Source organism: Anopheles merus, unplaced genomic scaffold, assembly GCF_017562075.2.
Source record: "Anopheles merus strain MAF unplaced genomic scaffold, AmerM5.1 LNR4000102, whole genome shotgun sequence".
In the NCBI taxonomy this organism is placed as follows: Eukaryota; Metazoa; Arthropoda; class Insecta; order Diptera; family Culicidae; genus Anopheles; species Anopheles merus.
Window position 1 is genome coordinate 71,159 of NW_024427682.1, and position 17,302 is coordinate 88,460.

The following is a 17,302-nucleotide window of genomic DNA, read 5'->3' on the forward strand; positions in this document are numbered from 1 at the left end:
CAAAGCCCACAAGTGGTACAGGCAGGCCTTGGCCGATAACGGTTGTTGAGCCAAAGAAGAAGAAGAAGAATAGGCTGGCATGTCCTCGTAGGACGTTTACGCCAATTATAAGAAGAAGAAGAACACGATGCAAAATAGATTTATTTTTGCTAAGTTTTCAACTCAACTTTTCATCAATACTGTTGTGTGTCCGATGAGATTTTTGTCAACCGCTTTAATTCTTAGAACACGAAATTATTCAACCTGTGCACTGCTTCCATTCATATCGGCAGAGTACAGTTGATCGTAATGATTGTTCATCTCCCATCAAAAGACACAGGGACCGCTACCGGCGTACGGGAAAGTTTGTTGGTGGTCCCTGTAGACCGCCATAGGGCTGAACGTGTTAATCTGTGCTCTACCTTCTGCAGGATTTTATTGTAGAAAAAGTAATTTGACTGAATCAAACGCCGTAGCTCTATGATTAACAACTTTCATTCTGCTTAACATTCACGGTTTTGCTTTGAGTGTTTAAATGTAATTTGATAATCACTGGTTTTTAAGTTTCATAAATTATAGATGATGTTTCTACTCAGGAAACGGCGCCATAGTAACAACAATTTGAAGCTATCGTTGATCTCATCAACGTAGGTGGATCATAAAATTACAATTATTTGTCTTAAATTGTGAGATAGGAGTACCATAATATCAAAACTACTGTTGTTTGTTTGAGTGTGTGGTTTCTGTTCAACACATCAAAGAAATAAGTGTGTATGTGTTTGTTCCATAATACATCTATCTCAGTTTGAAAGGTTGAATTGGACATGTGGGTTTATTTCGAATATTCCTCTTCCTGCATTACTCTGTAGCTGAAAACATAAACAATATGTAGTGAACAACAACCAAACTAAGAAAAACGCAGGTCTTTTGTTGTAAAACATTTAATGAGCCCGATATTGAATGAGTGTAAAACCGTTTTTAAACCGTTTTTTTCTATGATATTTTGCATGAATTTTGCAAGGGCGATGTCGAACATGCATTTATATGAATCATCATCGTCATCAATTGTTTGCCATAATCAACTTCATTTCCAGTCATAGGCCGATGTATGATTATGCCCAAGCATCTGAATATAGTCGTTAATCGACTTGCGATTTTGTTTCGCTTTGCTAAGGAATCACACACGTCCTTGGCTGATTTCGGAAAGTAAAGTAGAGAATTCGATGGTTGTTAAGATTGAATTTCTTGCCGGAGCACTTCCGTACGTTCTTTATTTAAACTCTCATTCACAGCTACGCGACTGCGAAGCATGTTCTTCTTTTTTTCTTTGTACATTTTTATGTTTTTTGTAATGCCTGTTGCGCCTGTCCATCTTCTCTGTTACTCTATTGCGTTCGGCTTCTACAACTGGACGTTTAGTTACCTGTACTTGCTTGGTTCATTCATAACATACATCTCCTAACCATCCTTGAAACGGGATACTTCATATGCCCATCGTTACGTTTTTAGGTGCCAGATGAGCCACCTTTTTCTTTCTGTCTTCTTTAGTTGTTTTGTTGTTTCAAAAGCTATAGGAAAAAGAAAAACGGTCAGTTAATTTATTTGCTAACAGCTACGAATAATATCGATGTGCGATAGAATACTCACCATACTGTATGGATCTTCATTTGTGTTCATCTTCATACTGTATGGATCTCCATCTATGTTGGCGTTTGATGTCCTTGAAGCTTCGGATTTAGACACGGCAGAACAGATCTCAGCGGCGTTGGAGTTAGCAAAAATTAGATCGAGTTGTCGGTTCATGGAGTTTCTAACGTTGCTTAATTCATAAAGGCCGTTTGCTGCCATACCATCTATGAAAATATGATTATTTCGAGACTTAGATGACGGTTTATAGTGCATGAAAGTGGAGCGCAATGGTACATCCTCGACATCGGCTGGATTGAGTTTGGACCACGTAATGTCCCATTTGTTAAAATCTCCAGCGACAAGCAGAAGATCGTTATCTCTCATGCGTTATGAAATTTCGCGTATACTTTCCAGATGTTTGTTAACAATTATGTCGTTATATGCGTTGTACGGTGGAATATACATGGCACCGATATAAACAAAAATATTGCCCAATCGAATTTTGACCAACAACTGTTCCATAGTTCGATCCGTTGGTGTAATTTCGCAAGATGAGAGAGAGCGAGAGCAGGCTATTAGAACACCACCACCGATGGAGAAAGTGCTGTTAGTGGTGGTTCTATCGCATCGGTAAATAGAATAGCGATCGTCGTTGAATAACTCATTGTTTATGTTATTGTTCAACCAGGTTTCAGTTAATATTACGATTTTGTATTCAGTTTCTGAAAGTACTAGTCTAAGATCATTCAGTTTTTTACGCAAGCCTCGAACATTTTGGTAATGCATTGGTAGGTATGTTGTTGTTGTGTTGTTGATATTCAATTGCTATTCATCTGACGGACCGGCTTCCGCAGAATCATCAGTCCCTTTAGTGTTAACTCGTCGCGGTCTTTTTTAAGAAGCGGCTAAGCATACAGGAGGAGATCTGATAGGTGTAGTGGTGACAAGCATTTGCTCGTTGAGATCCTGCTGTGGTTCAGTTGTAAACAAACCTGCATCTGTAGTGGTCATAGCAGGAGAGGAAATCGGAATAGGCTGCGAGTGCATATCTGTAGTGGTGTTTGATATCGGAGCGCTTATTCCGGACCGTGAGAGTGGATTGTGATAGCTGTCTGCAGCGAGAGTGGCAGGGTGATCGTGTGTGAGTTGATGTATCGAGTTAGTATCGATGACGGCGCGTGTATTGGGATTGTTATTGTTGTTGTTCCGGTAGTCACGAAACTCTCGGTATGTTAGAGCGGAGGGCCATGTCTCAGGTGATAGAGCCTTACTGCGTAAAGTGGCCGGTATGCCCACTTTGAATGAGATGAATGAGAGTGTACTTGTGTTAGCGCCGAATTTCGTCAGGCGGTGAACAAACACATCCCGCTTGTCAAGCGCTAAACGTACCTGCACCATATGAGAAATTTGCTCAGTGGTAACTGATGGGGCGAAACGTGTAAAGAAAAGCCACATACGCGTATCAGTGTGTGGAATGATATCCAGTGTATCTGAAGCAAGCGGTGATCCCATACGTAGGAAAGACTATCCAGCTATGGTAACAATAAGTCACTGAAAGCCAAGCTCATTTCCCTCGTGGGTACAAGGCAGGCCAAGAAGAAGAAGAAGAAAACTTTGTATTGTATGTATTGCCTATGCGAAAGTCAACTACTCTCCCATCGTAAAGTCGCATGCAAAACTTTAAATAAATTTATTGCAACCATACTTCAGTGTATCTTATCTATATAAAATTTATATGCTATTTCCTTTATTTTGAAAGACTTATTAACGTGATAATATAATGTTAAAATTGCATAACGGTTGCATTAAAAAACTCGACAAGTTAATAGGTTTATCATGAGTTTTACTTCACCTGCATTTACAAAACGTGAATCGTTCAAACCCTAACCATGATGGCCAAAAAAGTGAACCAACGTCGTTTAGATGCATGCGCGATCAAAGAATGGCACCCCGTAGCGTCTAAAATGGACTCCGTGCGGAAGTTTGTGGACGTCGTATAAACCCGTTTCGGCATTTTGGTCGCCAACATCAGTGCCAAGATGCACTGATGATTAGGCAACAATCTAAGCATGGAAAGAAAGCTCAGGTTCATTTTTGAGGTTCCGGCAAAAGTAAGGCTCAGCCCTCTACGTTACACAGGAGAAGCGTTACATGCCTAATACATGCGTTACAAATATTCCCAAGCAGCATTTTTATTATAGTTTTGTCCACGCGACCGACCAGAGTACATTATTTTAATAAAGAATATTTTCAACTGCGATACAAATAAAAAATACTTTAACATTAACCAATATCTAGGACATTAAGTTCTAAAACACAAGTAATATATATATAGTTTATGAGAAATATTACAGAAAAAATCTAAAAAACCCTTGAAGCTTTGAATTGGAGTAACATTTCCAATAAGTAGAACATAAAAAATATGTAGAATACATTTAATTAAGTTAAATATTTGAAATTTTGTTTTATGAAATCTATGTTTGTGGCCATTTTAAATCATAATTGCATTTAGTTGAAAAACACTCTTATTAGGACAATGATACAGGTTACTAAATTTATTTACATTTTTTAGGTCAATAAATACATTTACACATTGATTATGATTTTAATATCATAATTTTACCAATATTTTTAAAGTTGCTATAACACTAATGAATATCAAAAGTAGTAAGGTACAAGTCATATAATTACTTTTTTATTCTAATGAATTATCAATGAATCTAAACCTTATGAAAGATTGCTGAACATTCATAAGGTTTAGATTATTAGACGTTAATATCTATCAATTTGCTCATCCACGACGGTTAAAACAGGCGTTCAAAATATGCTGCTTGGGTTTGAGATAAACAGGCGTTACGCGTAACGCTAGCGTAACGTAGAGGGCTGAGCCTTACTTTTACCAAAATTTCGTGGTGTCTGTGAGCGCTTATTGAACCATCAAAACTTTTTGCTGCACAAAATAGAACAAAAACTGTATCAAATAACATATAACCTGGATGAATATGAATAGAGGGACTCGCAATATCTGCGCGTCAATAAAAAAACTCAATTTTAAATAAAAAATTTCGTTACTTTTTCATCGCTACCAACTGCTGAAAAATCTGTAATATGAAAATGGCTTTACTGTGATTTCAGTAAACGAGCTGCCATTTTGGTGAGCACTGATTCAATGTACATTCTTTTTACTGAAAGGATTAGTAAGACCGACCCGCTAGAAACCGGACTGCAAGCTGGCATTCCACACCGGCTACGAGCAGTCGAATATGTAACGCTACACCGGCCACGAGCGGACAACGGCGACATGCGCAAGAAATGCGACACGCAGACCGATCGTGAGAACGGACCAATGCAGCCAGCAACAAGCGGCCTAGTTAGAACTTTAGCTTGTTAGGTTTAGTCAGTCGAAGTCTAGAATCAGCCAGATATAGTTCATAGTTTAGCTTTAGTCAGGAGTAATCCTGTTTGTGTAAATAAAAAAATCTTTTTTTATGGCCAACCGGTCTAGATAAAGATTAACTGGTTACTGAGACTTCAGCTAAAAAAACTTCAATACAATTTTACTGAACTTCAGTAAAAAAAGTTATCTGTGCAAACACAACACACAATCAGCTGATGACGGAAGGCACGTGCTAACCCAAGTGACATTTGCTCGAAACAGTTTTTCCATATCTGCTCGATTAGTACTCGATATACCTTAAATTATTGATTTGTGATCAAGTGTGTTGAAAGCGTTAAGATTTGGTATGTTCGTAAATTTGACTTTCTTTTATCGATGGACGATGCCGTCGAGCTCATTTTTCATTCACAGCTATGGTTTTTGATGAAAAACAAAAGCTAATTTTGTGTGACGCTATTTTATAAAAAATGGGTATTTTTAAAGTATAAAATGGCTACATGAAGATTTATAACGATAAGAAACGTCATTTCCAGGTGAATCTACAAGAAATCGACGAAAAAGTCGCTCCACAGTTGATTTTAGAAGCCTTTTTCTAAATTCCCTTAAACTGGAGCAGGAAGAGGAAGAGAAGAACGAACCCAATTGACATTTTCGAGCACGAATCATCGGGAATTCGAGCAAATTGCCTTAAACTGGAGCCTTAAAGTTCACTTAAATTGCACAAATTTAAGGGAATTTAGAAATAGGCCTTTAAAATCAATTGTGATGCAGCTTTTTTGTTGTTTTCTTCTAGATTAGCTCAGAAATGATGTTTCCTATCGTTATAGTTGGTCATGTACTCATTTTATACTTAAATGATATCGATTTTTTATAAAATAACGTCGCACAAAACTAGCTTTTATTTTTCATAAAAAATAAACCTATGAATGTAAAATGAGCTCGACAGTATTGTCCATCGATAGAAGAAAGTCTAATTTACGAACACGCTAAATCTTAGCGCTTTCAACACACTTGATCACACACAAATCCACAATTTCAGGCGTATCGAGTACTAATCGAGCAGATATGGAAAAACAATGTCGAGCAAATGTCACTTGGGAAAAGAAAGCTTTATTTGTAAATGTTAGGCCTTTTTTGCTCCGACGCCTAAAATAGTTTGACCATTCCCCCAGTAGAGGGTGCCAAAACTGCTCATCCAGCACAGGAAACTGACCAAAATCTGCATAGATTTTGCACCATTTCCTGTGCAGAAAACTGCTCGAATATAGCCATATTTTGCACTACGGAAAGCACCATCTATCGTCAAACATCAATAAAGATATTCAGCTGATGCGTCATCTGTTGTCGTTATTATTACATTGTAATGTTTTGTATGCTTTCATCGTATGCAATTTTACGTAAAGCAATGTTAAAAACTGATTTTATAAAGTACTCGTGCAAAACAAATTTGAGTAGTCTGCTAGCTCGCACGAGGCCTTGCACTCCATACAACGTCATAGCCCCAGCGCCCTCGTATTAAACATATTGTGAGGGTAAGTAGTTTTTTCGCCTATAGATTTAGCAGTTAGAAATAGAGTACCCCATGAACAGCGAATATTCTAGCTTGCTAAATGCCTGAAATTTGATATATCTTGTTGAAAATTGGCAAACAACTTATAACCCAGGTTGGACGCATGTCTTAAAATTGCATGCAAAAGCACTGAAAATCTGAAGCACTGAAGCAAAAGCCCCGATTGGGAAATAAAGCGCGATTAAATTAAAATGGTTTTAAATTTAATGATTTAACATTGTTAAAATCGTTTTACACAACCCGTGCTCCAATCCTTACGATTTTTTACTCATTTCGCATGCAATTTTAAGCCTTGCGTGCAACCTGGGTTATAAGTTCTTTTTGCCAGCGGGGCAAAAAGAACTTTTAACCCAAGTTGGACGCAAGCCTTCAAATTTCATGCAAAAGTACTGAAAATCTCGCCTCGATTGGGAAATAGAGCACGATAAAATTAAATTGGTTTTAAATTTTAATGATTTAACATTATAAAATACGTTTAACGTAATCCTTGCTCCAATCCTGACTGTATTTTTAGTCATTTTGCATGGAATTTTAATTCTCGCGTCCAACCTGGGTTATACTACTTTTGGCCAAATTTTTAATCGTTAAAATTTTAAACTGATTTTTTTATCGTTCTTTACGGCTCAACCGAGGCAAGATTTTCAGAAGTATACACTACACAAGAGAAACAACAAAAAAACACATCTATTGGGCTACGCAAAGATCTTTGTTCACAAATATTTATTTTGAAATCAACGAATGCATTAGTCAAAGGAAAGTTTGAATGGTTAATGGTTCTTTTCGTGACGAAAATACCCAGAGGAAATAGTCTTACTTATCGCACGGTGTACCCTTAATAATTTCTCGCGTTTCTCCTACTAAAATACGATAATTGTACTGTTCTGCGTCTAAACTGGTAAAAATAAACATAGGCAAGCGATCAGAGAGTACCCACAATGTCCCTTCGTTGTCTACTTTTAAATCGTTCGGAAATACTAACGCGTCACTGTCGGAATCCACTAACCCTTGAGTATCTGCATTCAGTGGCATTATCGTATTCCAGCATCCCACACCATCTTTGTTGACTTGCGTGTAAAAAATTACACCCGTTTCCGAATCATAAAACTCTGCGGATGATTGCGAGTTTGGTCCACGATCACCCAACAGTTTATAGTCGTAGTATGCTTGTGGGCTCTGCGCATATGATTCATTATGCAGTACCATGTTTGATACCATAAATTCCTTGGTACTTGAAAATGCGTGGAAATAGATGGGCCTCGTTCCGTCCTGCAAGCGTTTTCCGACAGCCATACCGAAAACACCATCAGTCCATTGAAAATTAACACCACCGATGTTGTAATCGCCCGCGAGAGGATCAAAATGGAAGAAGTTGTGCTTTACTCGCCACGATCGATCTTCTGCCAAAGAGTACACGATTACTGCGTAGCTTCCCAAGTCAGGAATATAGGCATGCGCATTATCGCAATCTCCACGCTCGGTATCGACAATCTACAGTTAAAATGGTACAATTGTAAAACAGGGATAATTCTTCTGATTGCAAATCTCTGACTCGATAATTTATGCTACTTACAACATTGGCAAAGAATGAGTCCTCTTTGAGCAGTGTGCTGTTGAAGAAATGTCGTCGAATGAGTTTATCTGTGTACAAGTCAAAAAGCACAATTGACGGAGGAGCATATTGAACAGCATCACCAAGAATGTCTGCAAGTCCGGTATCCATGACCCAAAGACGGTCGCACTCATCGGCGCGGACACGGAATGTTGATATAATTGTGGCGTTATTTTTCAAAAATTGGATGCTGGATCTGGACCATCATTACGCTCTGGAAGGAAATGGAAAGTAGAACCGTGCAAATGGAATGAAACGTATGTTTATATTATTTACCTGTTGGGAGTTCATTTTCAGTCCACCCTGGATAAGGGCGCAAATCAGGGCTTATCCCGTCGGAAATGTTAACATATGTCAGCGAAGCGGCTACACCCGTCTTCCACCTGCAAAGAGATAGAATTGAGTTTTAACTAGTTTTTTTTTTTTTTGGTTTAGTAAATAAGTGTTTGTAGTCTTTAATCTTTAACTATTAATTAAACGGATTCTCGATCCTGTGCGTGTAAAGACTACGGTGCTTCTTTAGAACGAATGAAACGTATACCGAACAATCTGTTCGGTTTTCATGAGCAAAAATTAAAATTGACATTTATACCTTCTTGCAAAACAAGCCTATATACGGCCTTTTCAAGGGCAACCCCTTTTTCTTTCGCCAGTGTATATTAAGGTTGAGTTAAGCCTAGATGACTGCCGTATATAATCTAGCAAATAAGGAAGTATTACAAGATACTACATGTATTATTATAATACCATGGGTGTAAATACTATTACAATACTATAAAAAAACACTTAATTTTTTCAAAGTCTTCTCTATCAGACTTTTCTATCAAGATCGTATGGGCTCTCCTACAGTGCCCATTACAACAGAACCTGTGGTTCGTGAAGTGAACAGACGGGGTCCGCAAAAGATTTGATTTTTCAAAGAAAAGCTTATTACAACACACATCTTTAATTTTTTCCCACAAACAAGATTAAACTTTCAACAGACATGTCTAGAATAATATTAAAAATAGTTTTGATCAAAAAGCTTTGAACTTAGTCTGCTAAACATATGCACTTAATATATGTGGGACGCGGCAAATGTATTTTCAAACACAAGTGGTCCGTGATCCTAAAAAGGTTGGGGAGCACTGCATTACATCACATATTTATGAACCATTGTTACATAAAATATCAGTAAAGCAGGAAAATACAGAGAGAACGCCGTCTACATTATTAATAAGTACTGTACAACAAATTGCATTTATTTACACTGACGAATAACGTTAACAAAGCGAGCATGTATCCAGTCTCGTTTTATGATCGAAAGTGGGAAATGTGTTCACATTTAGCACAGGTCTCGATAATATTAAATCTATTTCGATTGATTACCTTGGGACAGTAATAAACAGTTTGTCACGCCATCGTTCTAAACCCAGAGGTAGATTGTTGTGAACGATGTATTTGCCGGAATTCAAGGCAGCCACCTTAGCATCTTCTGAGGGCCAAGCGAACGAAACTTCACGCCACTTAAATTTTTCCTTCAGCTTCACACCAAAGACATCGGGCAGAATCAACAACGCTCCAACAGTGATCACAGAGAGCACGAGATTTGAAGTAGCCAGTATCATTGCACTGGTTGTTTTGGTCAACCCTTGAAAGTACACTACACAATAGTTGTAACTCACTCGTACTGGATTGTTCTACTAATGAAAGCACGATTTGCTGTTGCGTCCGTACAGCTACGCGAACAATCGACAATTGATGGTACCACCGTGTTTGCATACGAGAAAGCCTACCTGAAAAACCACCAACCATTTCTCAAAAGCGAAAAGGTTTGCTCTCGTAAAACCGGCTACAAATTGCTATATCAATGCGGATCAGAGCCCTCAACCCGCGTACCGGTTTTTGTTTCATCGTACTGTTGTTCCCAATGCTTCTCTTTCCACTTTGTTTCTCTCAGCACTGCGATCGTCATCTGCCCGTCAAGCACACGGCTCGCTCGAAAACTGAAAACGATTTCATCGATCCACCTAGTGCATTTGTGGAGTGTAGTAGCTGTCTGTGGAATAGTTTAAAAAGATCGTCGGTGGCATGTGTGATGCATCTACTTATTAAACAAACAACCCCTTTCAAGAAGGCCAAAATATTAATGTATGTTTAAAATCCTTCGACTGGGACTCGTCGGACACCTACGGTAAATTACCAGGGCATAGCACCGGGCATAGTAACAAAAGCATAGCGCCAAAAACGCCTCTTCAATTGCATAAGATCACTTGTTTCGACGTGACGAACAATCACGATCGCGATCTTCTAAATTATAAACTGGTTAGCAACGCAACGAGTTTTTCTTTACGTTTTAAGTGTGATTATTGCCATTGCGTTCAACTAACAAAGCAGAATGCTACCGCACCTCAAACATACAAGAATATAGGCTGGAAGCCAGTAAAAATAGCTGAATGTTCAAAACATCTTCTTCCGACATGTTTCGCTTCGATCGCCTGTACCAAATCCGGTTCAAATCACGATTTTACGCTATTCAAGTAGCTCTAACAAAGCATAACAAGATGTTTAAGTTCGAAATGATTAGTGAGGTTTTGTAAACTATTCAGAGGGAATAAAGGTAGCAACTATCAAACAGTTAAAGACAATTGATGAGTCATTGAACTTCTCTCCTTATGATTACGTTCACTTCTGTTCGATTGTAAATGCACTGTAAAAATATTGTGTTTGATTTGCGAAAGCACCAAATATTGTATACATATCTCGTAGAAAATAGCTAAACGGTGGTGTAAACAAATATTTGACTTTACATCTCTATTACCTGTTGAATTAATATTACAATTTGATCTGTACAAACTTTTTGTTCTGTATATATACATTAAAAACGTTCAACAATTGACCTAGAACCAGTTTATTCTTTACGATTCGATGAGCACAAATAATTAGAAATTCGTTACAAAAAAAGACTATCGAAAGAGCAGTGATGTAATGTAATGGCATGAAATAGCAGTGACACATAATGCCAAAACAATGAACACAATACGCAGAGGTGCTATACATGTGTACTAGTGATAGGTGGGTCAACCCGAACCTATTCGGTCGGAGCCATCCGTACGCGACCCGGAGTCATTCGGGTCGACCCAAATGGTACAGTAGGTTCAGTAGGTGCAACGACTCCGGTAGGTTTGTTTGTTTGAACAGTTAAGAGAGGCTTTGGCTCCTTTACTCCGGTAGGTGCCAGATAACAGAAGTGACTCCGACCCGTTGGTGCAACGAGTTCGGCTCGGTCCGGGCCAAGGTGGGTTCATTTCAACCCGTTGTTGCAGCGAGTTCGGGTCGATCCGAACGATGAGTAGGTGCGAGAAAGTATAAGCGACTCCGATCCGTTAGTGAAGCGAATTTGAGTCGGGTCAAGTCAAGGTAGGTTCAATACCCGACCCGAACTGGCTGAACCAACGGGTCGGAGTCGCATATGCTTTCTCGCACCTACTCATCATTCTGGTCGACCCGAACTCGTTGCACCCGCGATTCTGATTTGATTCCGACTCCGACCAAGCGTACCCGCTGCACCCACGGGTAGGAAACGATTGGTTCGCACCCGACTCCGGGTCGGGTCGTGAAATGAATCGTATGTCCTACCACTAATGTGTACGTATTACGATGTTGCTTGAATGTGCTTTTTGTTTGTTAAACTAGTGTCGTTACATAAATGAAAATATTCATTCACTGTGGAATTAAAAACACTTGTCTTAGCAAACTATAAATAAAAAGTGTACCAAACAAAAATCAAACGAATTAGTTTTTTTTATTATTTCAGAGTAACGGTCCAAAAAGGCCGTTTTGTTCAAACGAATTAAATATCTGTAATGAAAATATGCCATTACCTTTTATGTGGTACTATTCCCTTGGAATGCTGATTACTTTCACACAATATATCGCATGCTGTGCATTTAAAGTGTCAAGGAGAGTGCAACAAATAATTGATTTCAGACCTATTCAAAACGTTACCTTACGTGATGTGCAGAATGACGTTAATTCATGTAGGAGACGTATTTGTTGGAGCCCATGGTGATCATTTATCATCAGAATGGGATCGGAGCTATTGATAAACAAAGACAAAATGAAAACAAAATAATAATATGTTCTATACTTTAACGTGACTCAAAGGTAACATACCTCAAAGCCTGTTATCAAGATTGTTGGTGTGATGTGAGAAGATCGACTACAATACATTTTTCGCAAATCACCGATTACATTTGTTTCACAAACGTGTAACCCTAGCATTGCGATTTAAATTGTAAGTTTGCATGTTAAATCTTTCAACGCTCTGTGTCATGCACTTATATTACAATAAAAGTCCTTGTGATGCAAGAATAATAACAGGAGACGTTATTGAGTTTTGTTAAAATATATATTTTTTAAAATTACTTTATTACGCTTCATGTATCCTACATAGCAGAAAATTTATTTCAGTATTTCGAGCGTTGCTTTCTCCTATTTTATTGAGGAATTGTCGTATGGATTGAATTTCACTAGAATTACAATTTATTCACTACTATGCATGCTTTTACTTTCAATTTCAATTGTATTCTGCAATTCAGATAAACCACCATCATTTCATTTCATAATAAGAGTACATCATAACATATTTTTCAAGGATTCTTTCTGCACCTTCGTTGAAACATTTATAGTTACTTTTGAGCTAGCGCGGTTGATGATGATCGATTGAATTGCATTCCTCCAGCAGTGGTGCCATTTGCGGGTTCATTAAAGGTTGTGCAGTATTTTTATTTTCCCGTTCTGTTAGTCGTTGCTTGAGCAGTCGTATTTTGTCTTCTTTCTGCAAATTTATCAAGCAAACAAATATTTTCTCATTGTATTACATGAATTGAAACGATGCTAGAAAAGTACGAATCAACGATACAGTCTGAACTCACTGGTTGAACTTCGATTGTCTGCCAACTTTTAAATATGTGATTTTTAGTTGGCACGTTTATTCATACAAAAATTTCTATTTTTCCATACAATCGCATGCTTTTTAAATGAACTTTCATCCAACTATCGAGTGGTCCACTAAAATGCATGCCAACTAAAAAGCGTTCAACTATTGAATCCAGACGGTATACAGGTAGTCCGAAATAAATGGTACCGATTATAGCCAAATTCGGATTTTAAGGAAAACGTAGGAAAATGAACCCCCTTTATTTCAGCATTATTTCGCATGAACGTGAAATTCCAATATCTACAATGTATTCATTCGTGTGTTATATGAACACCATGTTAATTTAATCATATGCTTTAGGATAAATTTGAAAGGCTCTCCTGAACAGCTAGCTAGCAATTATAGGAAGAAAAAATATTTCAACACGTATGCGCAACAGCTACTAAATAGAAGAATACTACATGATGTTTACTTCTTCTTCTTCTTTTTGGCATAACAACCTTAGTCGGCCAAGGCCGTATTTGTTGAAGTTTACAATTGATTTAAGTATGCTATGAGATACTGGTGTACAATTGATCATAGTACTCTGTGAAATAGTGTTACAGAATGTAGTTAATAAAATGTTCATTCCTCTTTCAACCATCAACCAGTAAAGGTGTTTTAGCTCTGTTAATAGGTTATGGGCCAGTATAACCCGTATCAACCAGTAAAGGTGTTTTAGCTCTGTTAATAGTATTGATTACCCATAGCAGGATAGTTAGTCCTACGTATGCACATTAGGACAAGGGCGGTCGGAAGTCAAAAATATCCCATTAAAAAAAAATATTATGTTCACAAAGCTAAATAATTAGCGAAAGAAAAATCTGTATATTATAACAGTATCATGTCAACTTCAGAAGTTGTGACTGGTCAAAGTCAAAATCTTTCCAAACTACATTTTTCCCTCCAACTTTTGTCCTATTTTCACATAATGGGTTTAGGTGTAAATATTTGTAGTAGGTGGACAAATAATATATCATTGGAATATTACCTGTTTTTTTTTATTTTTAGTTGGTTATTCTAATCGTTTTATTATTAAAACCAAACAATGATTCACAAATATAAAACTAAGTGTAAGACGATTGTGTTCACGATTGAAATATGTGTCTATGGCGATGTACCTAATATGTACGATGTACTTTGGCACACAATATAAAGACTTCTCTAGATTATGAAGACCAATACCTAGAGTATTGAATCCGTTGCTGAGCCTTGTTTAGGCAAAATGTCTCTATATTATTGGCAGTGTTGGCAGTTCTGCTGGCAGTGTTGTAGCAATACCTCGCCGATACGGAGTGGATCGAAACCTCTAGTACAGTGATGTCAAATTTCGTTTAGGGTCGCTTAGGGTTTAGGGTTTAGGGTTTTTTTATTTTTAGTTGGTTATTCTAATCGTTTTATTATTAAAACCAAAACAATGATTCACAAATATAAAACTAAGTGTAAGACGATTGTGTTCACCGATTGAAATATGTGTCTATGGCGATGTACCTAATATGTACGATGTACTTTGGCACACAATATAAAGACTTTCTCTAGATTATGAAGACCAATACCTAGAGTATTGAATCCCTTGCTGAGCCTTGTTATTAGGCAAAATGTCTCTATATTATTGGCAGTGTTGGCAGTTCTGCTGGCAGTGTTGTAGCAATACCTCGCCGATACGGGAGTGGAATCGAAACCTCTAGTACAGTGATGTCAAACTCGTTTAGGGTCGCGGGCCGGATCACAGTTGAACATATTCTCGATATATATACAATTCTACTTTTTATACTAAAATATATCACTTAGATATTTTAAGTATTTATTACAGGTTTTGTTTTCTCGATCACCCACAGTTCCACATGGTGCTTTCGGTCGGCGCGAAAATCATTAAGGACTTATTCTTTGACCTAGAATCGTATCTACATTTTTTCGTATCCTCCTATAAAACTATTCATGAAAAATCCTCCACCATACCCCACAATCTTTAATTGTGTATGAATAAGAAATATGGAAACACAAAAATAATACGCAAAGCAGTTCACATTTACTCATACTTTATTTTAGCGGCAGTCACCGTAACCTGGAAATTTTATCATTCTTATTGTTGCTGCGAGTCGTAAACAAATAGAGAAATGTCACCGGGGCTGACAGCAAAACTTTCAGCTTTTGCGATCGCTAGAGATTCTACACTCTCACGTATAGAGGGCACTGTAACGGGTTCGGATACAGGGAAGGCAAATGACCTCAGTATCGGAATCGGGTTCCTCGCCATCGCGATTGCTTCAGTAGCATCACGACAGCGAGCGAATATAGTTGAAAAACTTTTTAAAGGTGTACAAAAACCGCGACAAAATAAAGTTTCCACCCAAAGCGAAACTCGGCGAATAAACATTTTTGACTCCTATGAGAGAACAATTTATATTCCGTTACGCGACTAGTTCGGGAGCTAACAAGCTTTAAAAAGTTTTTTTTTGCAATAAGTGCAAAGATTTTTATCGCGAATATCTAAAATCAAAGTGCCGGGAGTGATATTTTTCGAGTGTTAGTGCATCCGAGAAAATGTCCCAGCAAGCGATGAAAATCACCCGTGCAGCGACTGACCGCGATAATGCACCGCAAGTGCGGAGTGATGTGGGAGAAAAGGCCGCTACCGCGGCAACAGCCAAAGTTACTCGACCCAAGAGCGAGAGGCTAATGGCGGCTAAGGCCAGCCAAAATCGGGATATAGCAGCCACGCAAGTGTTGGCACAAGCGAAAAGCGCGAGGATAAACCTCTCCATCCGAATGATGAGCCTTGCTCATCCCAACACGGCCGCAAAGCAAGTTTGTCTAAGCATGAACAAGTTTCGACGTCTTCAAGATGCTCAGCATTAGAACGTCGCGTAAACGAAGAGGGAGCAGAGGAACAGAATGCTGCCAGCGATAAATGCAAACAGAAGCCCCACTGTCCCAACAAGGAACCAGGTTCGTCTTTGCGTACTAGTAAGGCTGCATCATCCAAGCATGGGCGTTCATCTGTGTCGTCCAAGCGCTCAGCCTTAGAACGCCTAGTGAGAGAAACAGCCTACAGGTGAAGCTGCTAATGGCTGAGAAAGAAAAACAGAAAAGAGAAGATGAGGAAGCGGAAGCGGATTGAAGTGCAAGTTTGCCGCCTTGGAACTGCAGCACGAGACGCAAAGGAATAACCTCGAAGAGGCCGATGGTGTTTCCGAATACTCTGTGAGCATCATTCAGGGGTTAGTGTTGAGTGGTCAAGACGAAAACGAACAAGAGTCCATCTTGAGATCAAAAACGGCGGAGGTGGGTACAGGCCCAATCGAAGATTTTTTTTACCGCAGCGTGTTTCCAGCGTTGAACCTGTGCAACAAGAAGTTACACGCGATAAGGAAGTAGTGCTTTGGATTGGAAACCCTGCGACCACATCGCAGCTAGGCAGGTATGGCCGAAAAAACTCCTACCTTTTCAGGTAAGCCACGAGAGTGGCCAAAGTTCTACAACTGCTACGTCGAATCGACAAAAGCTTGCGGACTTTCTCCAACGGAAAACATGCCAGGCTGGAAGAATGCCTTACTGGACCCGCACGTGATGCCGTCGTCGAAGGATGGCTCGATAGTCCGACGTCAGTAGAGATGACAGAAGACACTTCAGAGACTGTACGGACGGCCTTCGCTTGTGGTGAAGGATTTGCTCGAGAAGGTACGGCGAACCCCAGCAGCAAGGCCGGAACACCTAGATGAGCTAATCACGTTTTGGCCTAACAGTGTTACAATGTGCAACCATCTAGCCAACGCGGATCTGGTACATACCTTTCAAATCCTGAGCTACTTGCGGAGATGGTAGAGCAGCTGCCCGTAACAAGGAAGTTAGAGTGGGTACGATTTAGTGAAAGTTACCATCTACCAAAAACCTGAACGAATTTGGAGTCTTCATGGACAAACTGGTAGATGAAGCCTGGTGTTGGAAACAGATACACTTCCACCCAAACCCACAACATCGAACGGTACACCGCTCAAATGTACATAGCCTATCTCACGAGCCACCAACACCTATCGTTGAGTCAAACACAACCCCTTGCCGCATGTGTAAAAAACACTAGCCACAAGTTGAGGCAATGTGAAGCATTTAGTTAGGAACATGTCTCCACCGGATCGTTGGTAGCGGTTAACCAGATGA

General features: G+C 38.9%; 1 protein-coding gene across 1 annotated transcript; it reads right to left on the reverse strand.

Annotated features, from left to right (window-relative positions):
• Window positions 1-8,343: 8,343 nt before the first annotated feature.
• Window positions 8,344-10,102, reverse strand: LOC121601488 (protein yellow-like). The gene is made up of 3 exons (XM_041930316.1): window positions 9,553-10,102; window positions 8,461-8,567; window positions 8,344-8,398 (listed from the first exon to the last, which is right to left on the reverse strand). The coding sequence occupies exons 1-3, from the start codon at window positions 9,789-9,791 to the stop codon at window positions 8,361-8,363; spliced, it is 384 nt and encodes a 127-aa protein (XP_041786250.1). The 5' UTR covers window positions 9,792-10,102; the 3' UTR covers window positions 8,344-8,360.
• Window positions 10,103-17,302: the final 7,200 nt, after the last annotated feature.

Coding starts and splice junctions, on each gene's coding strand:
- LOC121601488 (XM_041930316.1), bottom strand. CDS start 9,791: ATGATACTGGCTACTTCAAATCTCGTGCTCTCTGTGATCACTGTTGGA. Junction 8,568..9,552: donor CTGTTTATTACTGTCCCAAG/GTAATCAATCGA, acceptor ATCTCTTTGCAG/GTGGAAGACGGGTGTAGCCG. Junction 8,399..8,460: donor TGAAAATGAACTCCCAACAG/GTAAATAATATA, acceptor ATTTCCTTCCAG/AGCGTAATGATGGTCCAGAT.